This window comes from Aspergillus melleus (genome assembly GCF_016097325.1).
Source record: "Aspergillus melleus strain CBS 546.65 chromosome Unknown contig1, whole genome shotgun sequence".
Taxonomy (NCBI): domain Eukaryota; kingdom Fungi; phylum Ascomycota; class Eurotiomycetes; order Eurotiales; family Aspergillaceae; genus Aspergillus; species Aspergillus melleus.
In genome coordinates, this window is record NW_025763370.1 from 6,587,774 (window position 1) to 6,601,250 (window position 13,477).

Genomic DNA, 13,477 nt, shown 5'->3' on the forward strand with positions numbered 1-13,477 from the left:
AGGTCGAGAGCAAGCGAAAAGAGGGAGAGGGAGAGAGGGCGAGGGAGAGGGCGAAGGAGAGAGGAGGGAGGGAGAGCCGTGAGAGAGGCTAAAAGCCACGGATGGGCCATTCAAGCGGCGCGTCCAAGACCCAGAATGAAAGAGGAAAAGCGTCGAATTTTTTTTCCCACCCGCTCTTGCTTTGGCTCCGGGGGGAAGGCAGCTTGGGGTGACTCGGCGATGGGTTTATGAATTTAAGGGGATGGAGAGGGGAGGGATGGAAGGACTAAAAGTCGTGGAAAGTCGAGCTGGATGTCTCTGCAAGATGCCGATAAAAAAAAAAAACCCCCCCATATATTGCAACAGGAAGAGTCCATGAAATCGCCAGACGGCAAAGATGACGAAGCAAAGCATCGACCGGTTTCGAGGGGCCTGAGAAGTCAGGCTGGTCTGCCGGGTGCTGCCTGGGGCTGCCTGGGCACGGGGTTTCATGGGCCGCTTGTCCGTTTTCAGTAACTGGGAGGGCCGCTAATCCACATGGAGTATTCCAGGCCCCAAGATCCTGTTCGGGTTTAGCGGGAGGTGCCTCCTTGGCGGCTGCGAGGCGTGAGCGACCATGCTGCTGTAAACAAGTCCCATGTCTCCTGGTGAGAGAGGGTGAGGAGTCCCTGAGGTCAGTGGTTCACCATGGCAACAGCCTGTTGACTGGTGGTTGTTGAGAAGAGAGTGAAAGGGGGAAAAAAAAAGCAAAGAAAGGAAAAGAAAAGAAATCGTGGTCTGGCCACCAAACAAGATCATGCATGTCTTCCCCGGAGACTAGTCCGTTAGGTAGTAAGTAGTCCCTGTCAGGTGAAATCCACAGTCTCCCAACGGGAAGAAAATTTTCCACAAGAGAAGAGGGAAAAGGTGAGGAAGGGGGAAGAAGTAGAAAGTGTTAGCTAGTTAGTGCCGTTGGTTGTGGTTAGTCATGGAGAGCAAAGACACAGATGAGCAAAAGAAAAAGATCAAGCCAGGGCCAGCCCTGCGGCTGGTCGATGAGTCGTGACATGCTTCTTATAGCAAAGCCACACGGAGGGGGGGCGACAAACGCTCGTCCCCGTCCATGTTTGAAACCGTGATGACCAGGAAGGATGGCTCAGACAGGATGAGATCCCGACCGGGGAACAAGATTCCAAATCAACTGGCCTGCAACGAGAGGAAGTAAGGAGGCCAAGGTCCTCACGATATACATGACAGCACAGGCGATAAACGAGAAATGAGGAGCGACGGATGGAACCAGACATTCAGGACGCAACCAGAGAGGGAAGAATGGTAAACCTGAAAAGTAGAAATGAAGGAGGGAAAAGAAGAGAAAGAAAGAGGGATAAGTTGGGATCCATTCTGGTTCTCCATAGTTTAGTGGGTTGATCAGTCGCTGTCGGGCGACGTTTAGAGGAGGAAGAGGGGAGAAACCGGAGCGTGGAAAAGTCATCTGGACTAGTAATTTAGTACTAGTTACTTCGTAGTAGTATGATCTTCCCGAGACATCGTCCGGGGAAAATGATTAGAATGAAGGAAATAGGAAGAGAGGATGAAATCGAAGAAAATCAGAATCAGAATCAAATCCAGATGCAAATCCAAGTCGCGAAGGCCCGAGGGGGGAGGACGGGGGCCTAATTAATTAAATCATTCGTTCCTTACTAGTCGACGATGGTCCAACCCAAAGCGGTCGACGATGGCAACAATAATTACCGGCGGGATATCGCCCTGATGGCCATTATTTGTTCGGGTGACACTGCCAATACCCATTTAAATACCTCCGGCTCATGTTAGGGACGCCTAGGGGCCTTTTAGGGGACTTTTAGGGGCTGCCCAGTGGCAAAAAAACTGGAGGCCCCGTCGTTGCCTGGATGCCTGGGTCCTTCTGCCTTAAGGCTGAGCGGGAAGCCTCGACATTATTTACTCCTTCGAATCCCGACCGATATAATCTAATCTATACTACGGGAGGCAAACTGTTCTTGGTCCGAAACCAAAAGCAACACTCGCTGGTTCTGTCTGTCGACACGATGTATTGATCACGGGTCTATCTGTAAGTATACTACTCGGTTGGTGGCTCGATTCCTCGGAACGACACTCGCCTCGATCGCACGCCTTGAAGCCACCCAATAAACCCGCACGGGCACTCAGTATCAAAGAGATGGTATGCTGGGATGTGGGTTCTCGGTCGGGTGTCGACAATGCTCCATGGTGACGGTTTCGCTGGCGGCAACCTGTGCCATCGAAGCCTTCGCGTAGTGTCCAATATAGAGCAAGAGGAACGTGATGGCTCCCAAATACACAGCCACGGGGTTCCGGATAGTTAACCGGGCCGGGACCACGGTCATGAGGATGTTGGCGAGGGACAGCGAAGCGCAGACCAACATGGCAAAGTACGTGCCGAACGGCTGGATGAAGGTCTGGTGTACGCAGACAAACCCCTGCGTTTTGGTCGCCCGTCGAAAGCGCAGGTAAACAATACACAGGCACAGCCACGAGATATAGCCTGAAGTCGTGATGAAATAGAGCAGGAAATTGAAGACGACTGATACGGATAACCTCAGGGACAGAAAAGCGAAGCTCGCGAACATGGCTGATGCCATTACCGATGCATACGGGACTCCCCAGCCGTTGCGGTTCTTGAAGAGCGCCGGCGCGTGTCCCGCTTCGGCCAAAGAACACAGGGTACGCGATGACATAAAAAGGAAAGAGCGAGCAGAGGCCACGGACGAAAAGAATATCAGCGTGGTGGCGACAACGGGGAGCGTAGGAACTTGGGATCTGCGAACACCCACAACGTACGGCGACATGCCGGCGCCAGCACCGTAATTCGTCAGTAACGGCTCGTTTGAAGGGCTCATCACGCCGACAGCCAATGCACTGAGGATATAGAGCACGCAAAGGTGTATGTTGTCGATCTGTGCCACCCTCAAGATATTGAACCCTGTCTCCATGTCGGCCGTTTCCGCTCTCCCCACGGTCAATTCGGGACTGAAGATGAACATGATGGTGCTGTAGAGGACGCATTGTACCAGACCCAAAATCTGTCCCAGATAGCCCGGCATCAGGTACCGATTTATCGCACCGGGGTGTCGCCAGTAATAGAAACCCCGGATGGAGGTACCAGGGATCCCGCGAGCCGCCAGAAAAATGGAAAGAAGTATCAGTCCGATTGTTGTCAGAAGTTTCACTCCCGTAAAGAAGGCCTCGGTTCGTTTAAACACCCTCTCTGGCAACATATTAAACAAAAAGATTACCCCGGCGACAATGGCAATTCGTATTGTCACGCGGGTGCCGGGCTCCCATAAGGTCAGGTTGACCATCGCGTTGATGATTTCAAAGGAGGCGAGAAGAGCTAAGGTGTACCAGCGAAGGTACCCGAGAGCGAAGCCCAGGTGAATCGAGCCATACCGATACGTGTGCGAGAGCATTGTGCCATCGCGAACGGGCATATGAGCTGCGATTTCCGCAGCCGCAGTGGTCAGACAGTATACCAAGAGGGATATGAATACATAAGCAGCAAGCAACGTGGCGGGACCTCCCACGGCGAGAGCTTGACCAGAACCGATGAACAACCCGGTTCCGAGGGTGGGACCGACCGCCATAACACAATAAGGATGGGAAAGGTTGATGGTATCAAGTAGGTCTTTGCGTGGTAAGGAATGAGGTGCATGGTCAATAAAAGACAGTCCTGCCAAAGTCCCGCGACTAACTTAATACTTGCTCGAAAATCGCGTGTCCGGCCGGAAGAACTGCGGATTGCGACTGCCTGATCGAATAAGGATAGCCACGACATGTGAGACAAATTAGGAAGGACCTAAGGTGTGGCTGCTTAAGCGTCCAGATGCCAATTGAATCGGGAATTAGGTGGAATTAAAGAACAACAAACTAGGATACAAAATATTAGAAGCTTGTAGCCCCGAGAGTGTATGGGTATCACTGTCTACTAAACATGACAATCACACGGAGAGTACTCCCATGCAACAACCGTGTGTACAAGAACGCCCGTCAATGTAAGATTCGAGCCCACCCTTCTCCTGAATAGTCGAATTGTCCAAAATGTCGAAAGATCTTATCAAAAAAGAAATCAACGAAGGAAATGTGAAGATAAAGTAGAATAACGGGAGCCAAATGAGAATATGATCACTCATTGGTACGTCATGTCCGTTTCTGCATATTCGAGCCATTCACCGGACAAAGATTTCTTCCAAAATCGTACGATGCCGTCATCGCCGGATGAAATTAGACAGTCACCTATACCTAGAGTAAGAGAGCTATCCAAATGAAAAAGCGAAGAGCGTGAACTTAGTGAAGTAAGTGTAGTACTCACCGGCATAGGAAAACCCCACTTGCCACACGTCAAGGTGTTTGCTGTCGAGACACGCAATTTCTTTGTACGAATGTTTGAACGGGTTATCATCGGTAGCGGCGCGACTGGACAACGACGCAGGTGCGCGATTCGCAAGAGCAGAGCCAATTCCTGATTGTGATGTTGCCCGGGTCGATGATTGGTTATTAATGGAATCGACATGGCTCCCATTGGAGTTCTGGCTCCCCTGGTTGGATGACGTAGTATACACTTCGAAGATCCGAATGAACCCGTCCTTGCAGCCACTTGCAATTAGGTCGTAACCTCGAACTGATCCATTGGCCCAGGCGATATCTCGAACCAGCCCTCCATGGCCTGACAATTCGATGGCATGATAGAAGCGACGATTCGCGTCCGTGCGATATACTTTGACGCTATCCATAGCCGCAACCACCAGTGAAAGACTCTTGCGATCCCAAGAAGGTAGTACGGAATGCGTGATGTCCGTGGGATCCTGATGGAATTGTACTCTGAAGCTGGTTTCTTCTCCTCGCTCGGGTGCAGTACACACGCGAAACTGGTCCAGAGGTTGCCAGTCCGTAAGTGTGTCTGGAGTGACTGGTTCCATGATCATCAAATAGCCATCACGTGTAATCACGGCAAAATATGACTCCAGGTCAATGTTGCGGAAGTCAATTGAGACAAATGGATGTCGCTGCGGCGCCGTCATCCGAAAGACAGCCCTGAAGCGGCGGCCAGAGTTGGGCGGCTGGGTAACATCTTCCTGCCAGATCTTGCATTTCATGTCTTCACCTACACTGCCAATATGCTGGCCAGTGAACGGACCGTTCCACGTTGCCTTTGCAGGGGTTAGTACCTCTCCGTAGCAGCGTGCAGGGAACAGGGGGTGGACGGCTGGTGGTGTTGCTTACATCCCGGATCTCGGCGTCATGAGCACGCCAGGTGTCGGTGAGCTGCCACTCGCCATCCTTCTGATCCCAAACTTTCATGCGGTGGTCGGACGATGCTGTTACGATGCGGTTGCCATAGAAGTTGAACTTGGTGACCGATACCAAGTCACGATGACCGGCGTCGAAATCGGCGAATCCAGACATGTCGGGCCGAGGGGTAGTCGGTGTCACCAACCCAAAATAAAGCCTGGCAAGCAGCCTCAGCCACCACGGTGAGGCATACAGACACGTACTAAATTGAGAGCGGCCGGTTGGCGACGAATCTCCATGTATGGAATCCAGCGGGACGTGCATGTGAAGCCGGCGAAACAATCCCGTCGAATGGCTGGGAGGGAGCAGTTATGTAAGCCGTCGAAGCCTGGGGAGCCACGTACACCGCCTGACGTGGCGGTCGCAATCATCCGGCAGAATTTACATACTGTCTAGTGTCTTTGCTTTAAATGCCACATTGCATTGCGCGTCCTCGGCGTCGTCTGCTTTCTCTCGACAGGAGAGTTATATTTTGGACAGGAGCCAGTGAGACAGGCATGCTGGCATCGGTCCGTTCATGATGAGTTCCGCAACTTCCAGTTCTCTCTCCTCGCGGGAGACTTGGCGTCTGTTGATCCTTGTGGGGGTCTGCCTGGGTATTATCTTCAATTCATTCCAAGGTGAAGGCGCGCCCTTGGTGGCGTCAATTGCCTTCAGTGGGATCGTATTTGCGATCACCTTCAGTCTGATCCGATGGCTTGGACCCGTGTTTGTGAAAGCTGGCCTGAAGGGCAGGGATATGGCGAAACCTCGAAGACCGGAGATGTACGTTACAGATATCTCCTTCCTTCCTTGATCCGTGTAGATAGGCTGCAAAAATCGACGAGATACGTTCTCGCTAACTTTTCGACAACTAGTCCCGAGACCATGGGCGCAGTATGCGCTATTGTCTATCTTCTAGGCCTCATTTTCTTTATTCCTTTTGCCTTCTACAAGGATATTGTGGCCGCTACTTCGGGTGGAGGTAATCGCGATGTTGTTCTGGAAGTCGAGCATGTTGAAAATGGACGGATGCTACATCGGTTTCCTCATGGAAAAGTGAGTGATTTATCTTATGACCATTGTTTCACATCTTGCCTTCACCGCATTATTGACTTGGGGACTTCTAGCTTGCATCCTATCTCTCTGGACTGCTCTCTCTTCAATGTATCGTCATACTGGGTATTGGTGATGACCTACTTGACATTAGATGGAGACACAAAGTTCTCATACCAGCATTCGGGGCAATTCCAATGCTCATAGTGTACTTTGTGGACTTTGGTGTCACCCATGTGGTAGTCCCGGTGCCATTGCAGCCCTACCTAGGATCCTTTGTCGATCTTGGTTGGCTTTATTATGCGTACATGGCTGCGGTTTCTATATTCTGTCCTAACTCTATTAACATGTTAGCCGGTATCAACGGCGTGGAGGTCGCTCAATCTCTCGTGATTGCGGTCCTGCTCATTGCGAATGATTTGCTGTACCTCGCGCCCATTACGCCATTCCCACATCCCGCTACCGACTCGCACCTCTTCTCTCTATACCTTCTTCTTCCATTTGTCGGTGTATCGCTGGCCTTGCTGTTCCATAACTGGTACCCGTCCAAGGTCTTTGTTGGGGACACTTACTGCTATTTTGCTGGCATGGTGTTTGCCGTCGTTAGCATTCTAGGACACTTCAGCAAGACCCTCCTGCTTCTCTTCATTCCGCAGATCTTCAACTTTCTGTATTCGACTCCTCAGCTTTTCAAGTTGATTCCATGCCCCCGACACAGGCTGCCACGGTTCAACGGCATCAGCGGTCTGCTGGATGCTTCCGTGACGGAATGGACTGTGCCACCTTCGCCGCTCGTTGCGACTGCCTTGGATCTTCTGCACAGCCTGCGACTAGTACGCGTCACGAAAAACGACAAGGGCCAGATCGTGGAGTCCACGAATCTCACTATTCTCAATCTCTGGTTAGTCTGGTGGGGACCGATGAGAGAAGACCGGCTGGCCCTAAGCATGGTCATTGTTCAGTTTGTTTGTGGTCTGTTTGGTCTCTTTGTGCGACATTGTCTTGCATTGCTGGTCTTTCGCGAGGACAACCGAGCGTTTCGATATGCAGTATAGAATAGAACGATTGGTTCGAAACATGATCATTCTATGGAGCTTGAGCGGGTATTATGTGTATTAGTTTTTATTAGATAGAATAGGTTGCAATGGCATTCAATTGCATTCTAGCCACAGTACATCGTGAGCCAGTACCTTCCAATCAAGTACTTTGCGAATGTAGGCCGAGGTCTGCAGGACTGGCGACGCATGCGACATGATGACATTCGGCTATCATGCCATGTTAGTTTATAGTTTATCTCGTTTATCTGTACATTGCTAACGGATGACAGACCCAAATGGGATACGAGACCTGTAATTGAGTAGATGCCAAAAAAAGGTTAAGCAAGTGCCATGATTTGACCAGTAGTTACCCGGGAGGTCAGGATAACTGACTATTTGCAGCAATCATAATTTGTTGCCTCGGTAACATCCCCGGATTACTCGCTTCCGCCACTTCTATGGAACATACGGAGTATCAAGTCGACTCGAGTATATATACCAGCTGTCAGTGCTCTTGTACCAGCAAAAAGTACTTCTCTCTGTGCCTTATTTCTTTGTTTATACCGTTAGCTGAGCCGCAAGGCAACTTGGTCTACTGTTGTCAACCGCCTGCAAACCTACGATGGGAGTCAACGAAAAATTTCAGAAGACTCGAGCGGCTGTTCTTAGCCGTGTGGCGAGAACAAATATCATATGCCGTTCCCTGACACGAATTCTGGAGACAGCAAAGAATTCAAAATGTTTGGAACTGACTGATCATAATTTGGACAACCTTGGTATCAAAATATCATCCTTTGACCTTCTGAGAGAAGCTTTTGGGGAGGAACCTGTTTTCTTCAGGCCGTTTCCAAAGAACAAGCTACCAGTCATCGAATGGGAGAGGGTGCAGTTCTCCGAGTGGACCGAGGGATATAGTGAAGAATCACGCCGTGTCGACATCACGATGCAGAGTCTTTTAAATCAACTCTGGGGTGCAGGGCTTCGGAATGAAATCGAACGGCCTTGGATCCAGCAAAAGTGAGCAATCTTTTATCACTATGACACAAGTCTATAATGAGTAATACTGATTATAAATCCGACTGTGAAGATGCTACAAAGAGACGCCGAGCATTGGAACAGGTGAACACACGCCCGATGTTCTGTTTGAATGGCAAACACGAGGAGATATCCAAGCAACAACACTCGAAAAACCTCACTGCAGTTTCAGGGTAATTCATTACACGGAAGCCGAGGAAGATCTTCGTCGCAGTGAGTTGCTACCTATTGTAGCGTATATGAGATGGAGAATGATTCAATTCGGTTATATACAGCACTATACTTTTCCAGTGAGATTTCCTCTCGTTCACATTAATCCTAGTTCTAAGCCTGGAACTTATTGGACCTGTAACAATTCCCCCGCTAATCATCGTTCTCATATAGATTTTGGTGATTTCCGTTTTCAGATCCAAAGCGCGAATCTTGCAGGCATACCATGATGGAGAACATCTTCACATTTCGAAAAGCAGATTCTACGATTTTACTGAGAATCTGAAAGATAATTACGAGCTGTTTGTGCGGTGGATTCATAGTATACCTTGTGGTGATACCGAAGCCCCTGTTAACATCAAGGGGGAGAACTTGAGTGACTATACAATTGAAAAGGTCGACCGGATTCTAAAGGGGGTTTTTCAGCATGCCCAATAACATATCATTTTCAGTCACTATTGCTAGCAGATCCTTCAAACTTCAACTTAATATCAGCTTTTTGGCGAATGTCCATTCAATTCTCATTTTCTATGTTCTTTCCTTCTCTGACATTTCCATGCTCTTTCCTTCTGAGAATTAGTCAAGGTTATATCTCTTAATTTCGACTAATACTGAATTGTCCAAAACATCTACGGTAATGTAAGCTCATAGAGGGCTTGCGCTCATGAGCTTCAACATGCGTCGTTTTGTGAAGTTAATGCCTGCAGGCGACTAGAACCGTATTTACCGATTGCACGGCCTGTAAAAGGCTTTATAGACCTGTATGCTTGTTATTATGTTTTTCTGCAGGTTCTTCGTCACTTTATTTTGATCGCTGAATAGTAAGGCTTTTCCCCTCGAATCCTAATACACAATGGCTCCGAAAACTACGATTCGAGGTGTCGTCTTCGATGGTACCCCTTTTCAGGTATCTGTTGTCGATCTACCTCGTCCAAACATTATCGAACACACCGATGCAGTCGTCCGCATCACCACCTCCGCTATTTGTGGCTCGGACCTGCACATGTACCATGGGGTCCAAGGTGGCACTCCTCCTTGGGGAATGGGCCAGCAGGCCATTGGGTACATTTCTGAGATCGGAAACGCAGTATCGTCCCTAGAAGTAGGTGATTATGTCGTGATCCCTGATAATGTGGGCTCGGGCCACTTGGAGATGGAGCCGGAAAGTCTTCAGTCTTATGGAGGGGGTTCTGGTCTGGATGGTCTGCAAGGTAGAGAAATATAGGTCCAGCTCTCCTGTGGCTTACGTATTGTCAGCTAACGGGCGAATTCTCTCACTGGCGGAATACGCTCGTGTCCCGTTCGCCGACGATAGTCTTATTCCGGTGCCTTTGACTCACAACTCTACGAACTCGTCTATCTAGAGAGATTACCTGACGGTTTCGGATATCTTCGCCACGGGATGGAGTGCGGTGGACTGCTCCGGATTTGAACCTGGCGACACAGTAGCTGTCTTCGGGGCCGGCCCTGTCGGTCTACTTGCTGCATACTCTGCCCTCCTTCGCGGTGCGTCGCGCGTCTACTCAGTCGACCACGTTCCGATGCGATTATAGCGGGCTGCCTCGATCGGAGCCATTCCAATCAACTTCAACGAGTCGGACCCAGTGCAGCAGATCCTGGAGCGCGAACCATTGGGCGTCACCCGCGCATTGGACTGCGTGGGCATGGAAGCGATCAACACCAAAGGAGACCTACAAGAGGGCATTGTCCTACAAAACATGGTCGGCGTGGCAGCTCAAAATGGCGGTCTTGGGAAGGTCGGTGTGTATATGGCTCAGAGCAGCTGTGCTGGAGCACCCTTGGGAGATTCCATCGCTCAGAACATCACCTTCCCTGTGACCGAGTTTTTCGGCAAGCATCTGCGGTACGAAGCGGGCGTTGTCGATCTCAAGGTTATGGCACCGCAGCTGATGGAGGAATTGCGGCGGGTCGGGCCCACCCTAGTTTTATTTCCACTGCGACCATTCGTCTGGAAGAGGCACCGAGATATCATGAGCGGTTCGATCGACATGAGGAGATCAAAGTGTATATTCTATTCCTTAGTTGCGTGGCTGCCGGTGGGTATATTGTTTGGTATAATCATGGAGCCAGAGCAGGCAGAGGTGAGGAGGGGGGTGCATGAATTAAGAGTGTGTTGCTGTCAGAATTGGTGTCCGTGTAGAAACTTCCATCATGACCAATTCCAGATTCCCGATTCAACCGACGGTTGATGCTGAGTAGCTTATCTTTAGAACAGGGTCTCTGGACGATATTTTGCCAAATATGGGTGTTTCCTCTTGAAGGTAGCCCCAGTAGTTGATGGATGATTCTTGATTATATTTTCGAGAACCCTGGCCGCCAAAGTCGACCAGTGTTGTAACTGTTAGTTGGAACCCGGTTGACGGGAGGTATATTTGGGATAGTTCTTGGGAGATTGACATCCACCTGTGTCATTGATTCATCCTGCTACTCCTAGGCTGGCAATACACCAAGGCGTGTGTGTGACGGCGATAGAGACATAACATGGCGTTTTGTCTGCTAATCGGCCACTATCGAAATCCGTGAAGAAAGAAAGTGAAGGATCAATTGAGAATCGCCTGCAAGAGACCAGCGGGGTTACCTAAGCAAGGTCCCGTGTCATCCCGGCTTAACTCCCGGGGTCTGGAGGCCTTAACTCCATCGGCTCCTTGCTGGGATTCACGTCAGCCTTGGATTATTAACTTAGTTCCCTCATGCAATCGCCTATTTCCGGTGTCATCGATGTTCAACCTAGCGCCATGCATGTCCCTCAGTTACGGGGAGAGTGGAGCCTTGAGGACAACCCATCCCTCACTGGTCAAAGAATTCCATTATGAAGTCAGCTTTGTGGCATCCCTTCGGAGATATGGGTAGGTTGATGATACCTAACTTTGTAAGTAAGGACCTTCTCCAACGCAATGGCGCCTATATAAAGTTAGAGATACCAGGTATGAAACTGGACTTTCAATTCCATCGCCTTAACGCTTCACAACGTTTCACTTCCAACAACTGGCGAAATATTCTCTGTTACAGTCTAATTCTGCATCCACCACCATGACGAGTCTCTTCGCTCCTGCGCCCGAACCAGCCACCGAGCTTGGTCGCTACCGCATTCTTTCCTCCACTGCAGGCCTCCGGGTGTCGCCTCTTCAGCTAGGTGCGATGTCCATTGGAGATGCATGGACCGATGTCATGGGATCCATGGATAAAGAGGCCTCTTTTAAACTCCTAGACGGATTCGTGGAGGCCGGCGGAAACTTCATCGACAGCGCCAACAACTATCAAAACGAGCAGTCTGAGACGTGGCTGGGAGAATGGATGACATCCCGGAAGAACCGTGATCAATTGGTTATCGCAACCAAGTTTACGACCGACTACAAGAGCTACGCACTCGGCAAGGGCCACGCCCCTAACCACTGCGGAAACCACCGCCGCAGTTTGCACATGAGCGTGCGTGACTCTTTGCGCAAGCTGCAAACTGATTGGATCGATATCCTGTACCTCCACTGGTGGGACCACACGACCTCTATTGAAGAGATCATGGACAGCCTTCACATTTTGGTGCAGCAAGGAAAAGTCCTCTACTTGGGCATCTCCGATTCTCCCGCCTGGGTTGTGAGCGCGGCCAACACCTACGCTCGAGACCACGGCAAGACGCCTTTCAGCATCTACCAGGGACGCTGGAATGTGATGCTGCGTGACTTTGAGAGGGAAATTATCCCCATGGCGCGACACTTCGGCATGGCTCTAGCCCCCTGGGATGTCCTTGGGAGCGGCAAGTTCAAGACCAAGAAGGCTGTCGAGGAGCGGAAGCAGACAGGCGAAGGACTGCGACGCATGCTAGGCAACGGCGATCAGACCGAAGACGAAATCCGAATGAGCGAAGCCCTGGCTAAGGTGGCCTCGGAGCACGGTATCGAATCCGTGACGGCCATCGCGGTGGCCTATGTTATGGCCAAGGCACCCAACGTGTTCCCCTTGGTGGGTGGTAGAAAGGTCGAGTATCTCCACGACAACATCCAGGCGTTGAAGATCAAATTGACTCCGAAACAAATCGAATACCTCGAGAGTGTGCGACCTTTAGATGTGGGCTTCCCCAACAACTTCATTGGACCTGATCCTAAGGTGACAGGCCAGGCGAGTGGATTGCTGGCGGCGAATGCAGCGTTTGCCTTTTGAAACCGTCAACAGCCGAAAGTCCATCAGTTTGCTCATAGAATCGTTCTTGTTCCACTCATATTCCACATTTTGTACCTAATTGAGCCCACTTTGAGTATTCTGGTTACTAATATAAAATTACGTCATAGAATGCTTCTTTCCACCTCCGTAGAGAGTTCTCATTTTTGCTGGAAGTCTCGTCCATACCCCGTCAATGTGTAAGTCTGAGTGTTGAGAGCAAAATACCTGTTGAAGAGCTCATGCGCGGATATGAGGCTCCGGAGTCGCACCGTCAATGATATAGATCAGAGCATCCCTGCAATCCCTGCAGATGGCGTAAATCCTTCGACGGATTGGTCAATCACGGGCCGAGTGTTTGTCAGGTCCCGTGATCCCGGCGCCGAGCCTAAGCGCACGCCGCGCCGGTGTCGGTCGCCCGAGTCACGGTGGGTCCCGCGTGTGGCCAATGGCCGACCAGACATTGGGCGCTGACCAGCCGAGATCGGGAAGGCCCCTCGTCGGGTGTCGAGCGACATCGCGGTCTCGTCGGGGCTTTAAAGCATTGCATCCACGCCTCTCTCTCCCTCCGCCTTCTCCAGATTATACCCTCTTGACTCTCTTGACTTCTGGAGACACTGCTAGCTTCTTGCCAGTGACTCGCTTTTTTTTATCCTTTTCTCTCCTCCCTCTTTTCCCTACAA

The 13,477-nt window shown here is 50.4% G+C and overlaps 5 protein-coding genes across 5 annotated transcripts; 3 read left to right on the forward strand and 2 right to left on the reverse strand.

The window, feature by feature from the left end:
- Positions 1-2,147: 2,147 nt before the first annotated feature.
- On the reverse strand, positions 2,148-3,599 carry LDX57_002360 (putative proline permease; the record flags this gene model as incomplete). Its single annotated transcript, XM_046084011.1, has 1 exon — positions 2,148-3,599. The coding sequence occupies one exon, from the start codon at positions 3,597-3,599 to the stop codon at positions 2,148-2,150; it is 1,452 nt and encodes a 483-aa protein (XP_045939974.1).
- Positions 3,600-4,141: 542 nt separating this feature from the next.
- Positions 4,142-5,418, reverse strand: LDX57_002361 (putative nuclear pore protein (SEH1); the record flags this gene model as incomplete). Its single annotated transcript, XM_046084012.1, has 3 exons — positions 4,142-4,248; positions 4,325-5,162; positions 5,236-5,418. The coding sequence occupies 3 exons, from the start codon at positions 5,416-5,418 to the stop codon at positions 4,142-4,144; spliced, it is 1,128 nt and encodes a 375-aa protein (XP_045939975.1).
- On the forward strand, positions 5,140-7,488 carry ALG7 (UDP-N-acetylglucosamine--dolichyl-phosphate N-acetylglucosaminephosphotransferase). The gene is made up of 3 exons (XM_046084013.1): positions 5,140-6,069; positions 6,162-6,342; positions 6,414-7,488. Exons 1-3 carry the CDS (start codon positions 5,822-5,824, stop codon positions 7,392-7,394), a joined length of 1,410 nt encoding a protein of 469 aa, XP_045939976.1. The 5' UTR covers positions 5,140-5,821; the 3' UTR covers positions 7,395-7,488.
- A 1,986-nt stretch (positions 7,489-9,474) lies between these two features.
- Positions 9,475-10,831, forward strand: LDX57_002363 (uncharacterized protein; the record flags this gene model as incomplete). The annotated part of the gene is made up of 3 exons (XM_046084014.1): positions 9,475-9,723; positions 10,175-10,723; positions 10,808-10,831. 3 exons carry the CDS (start codon positions 9,475-9,477, stop codon positions 10,829-10,831), a joined length of 822 nt encoding a protein of 273 aa, XP_045939977.1.
- A 710-nt stretch (positions 10,832-11,541) lies between these two features.
- On the forward strand, positions 11,542-12,929 carry AAD14_1 (aldo/keto reductase). Its single transcript, XM_046084015.1, has one exon. The coding sequence runs from the start codon at positions 11,673-11,675 to the stop codon at positions 12,795-12,797; it is 1,125 nt and encodes a 374-aa protein (XP_045939978.1). The 5' UTR covers positions 11,542-11,672; the 3' UTR covers positions 12,798-12,929.
- Positions 12,930-13,477: the final 548 nt, after the last annotated feature.

Coding starts and splice junctions, on each gene's coding strand:
- ALG7 (XM_046084013.1), top strand. CDS start 5,822: ATGATGAGTTCCGCAACTTCCAGTTCTCTCTCCTCGCGGGAGACTTGG. Junction 6,070..6,161: donor AAACCTCGAAGACCGGAGAT/GTACGTTACAGA, acceptor TTCGACAACTAG/TCCCGAGACCATGGGCGCAG. Junction 6,343..6,413: donor ATCGGTTTCCTCATGGAAAA/GTGAGTGATTTA, acceptor GGGGACTTCTAG/CTTGCATCCTATCTCTCTGG.
- AAD14_1 (XM_046084015.1), top strand. CDS start 11,673: ATGACGAGTCTCTTCGCTCCTGCGCCCGAACCAGCCACCGAGCTTGGT.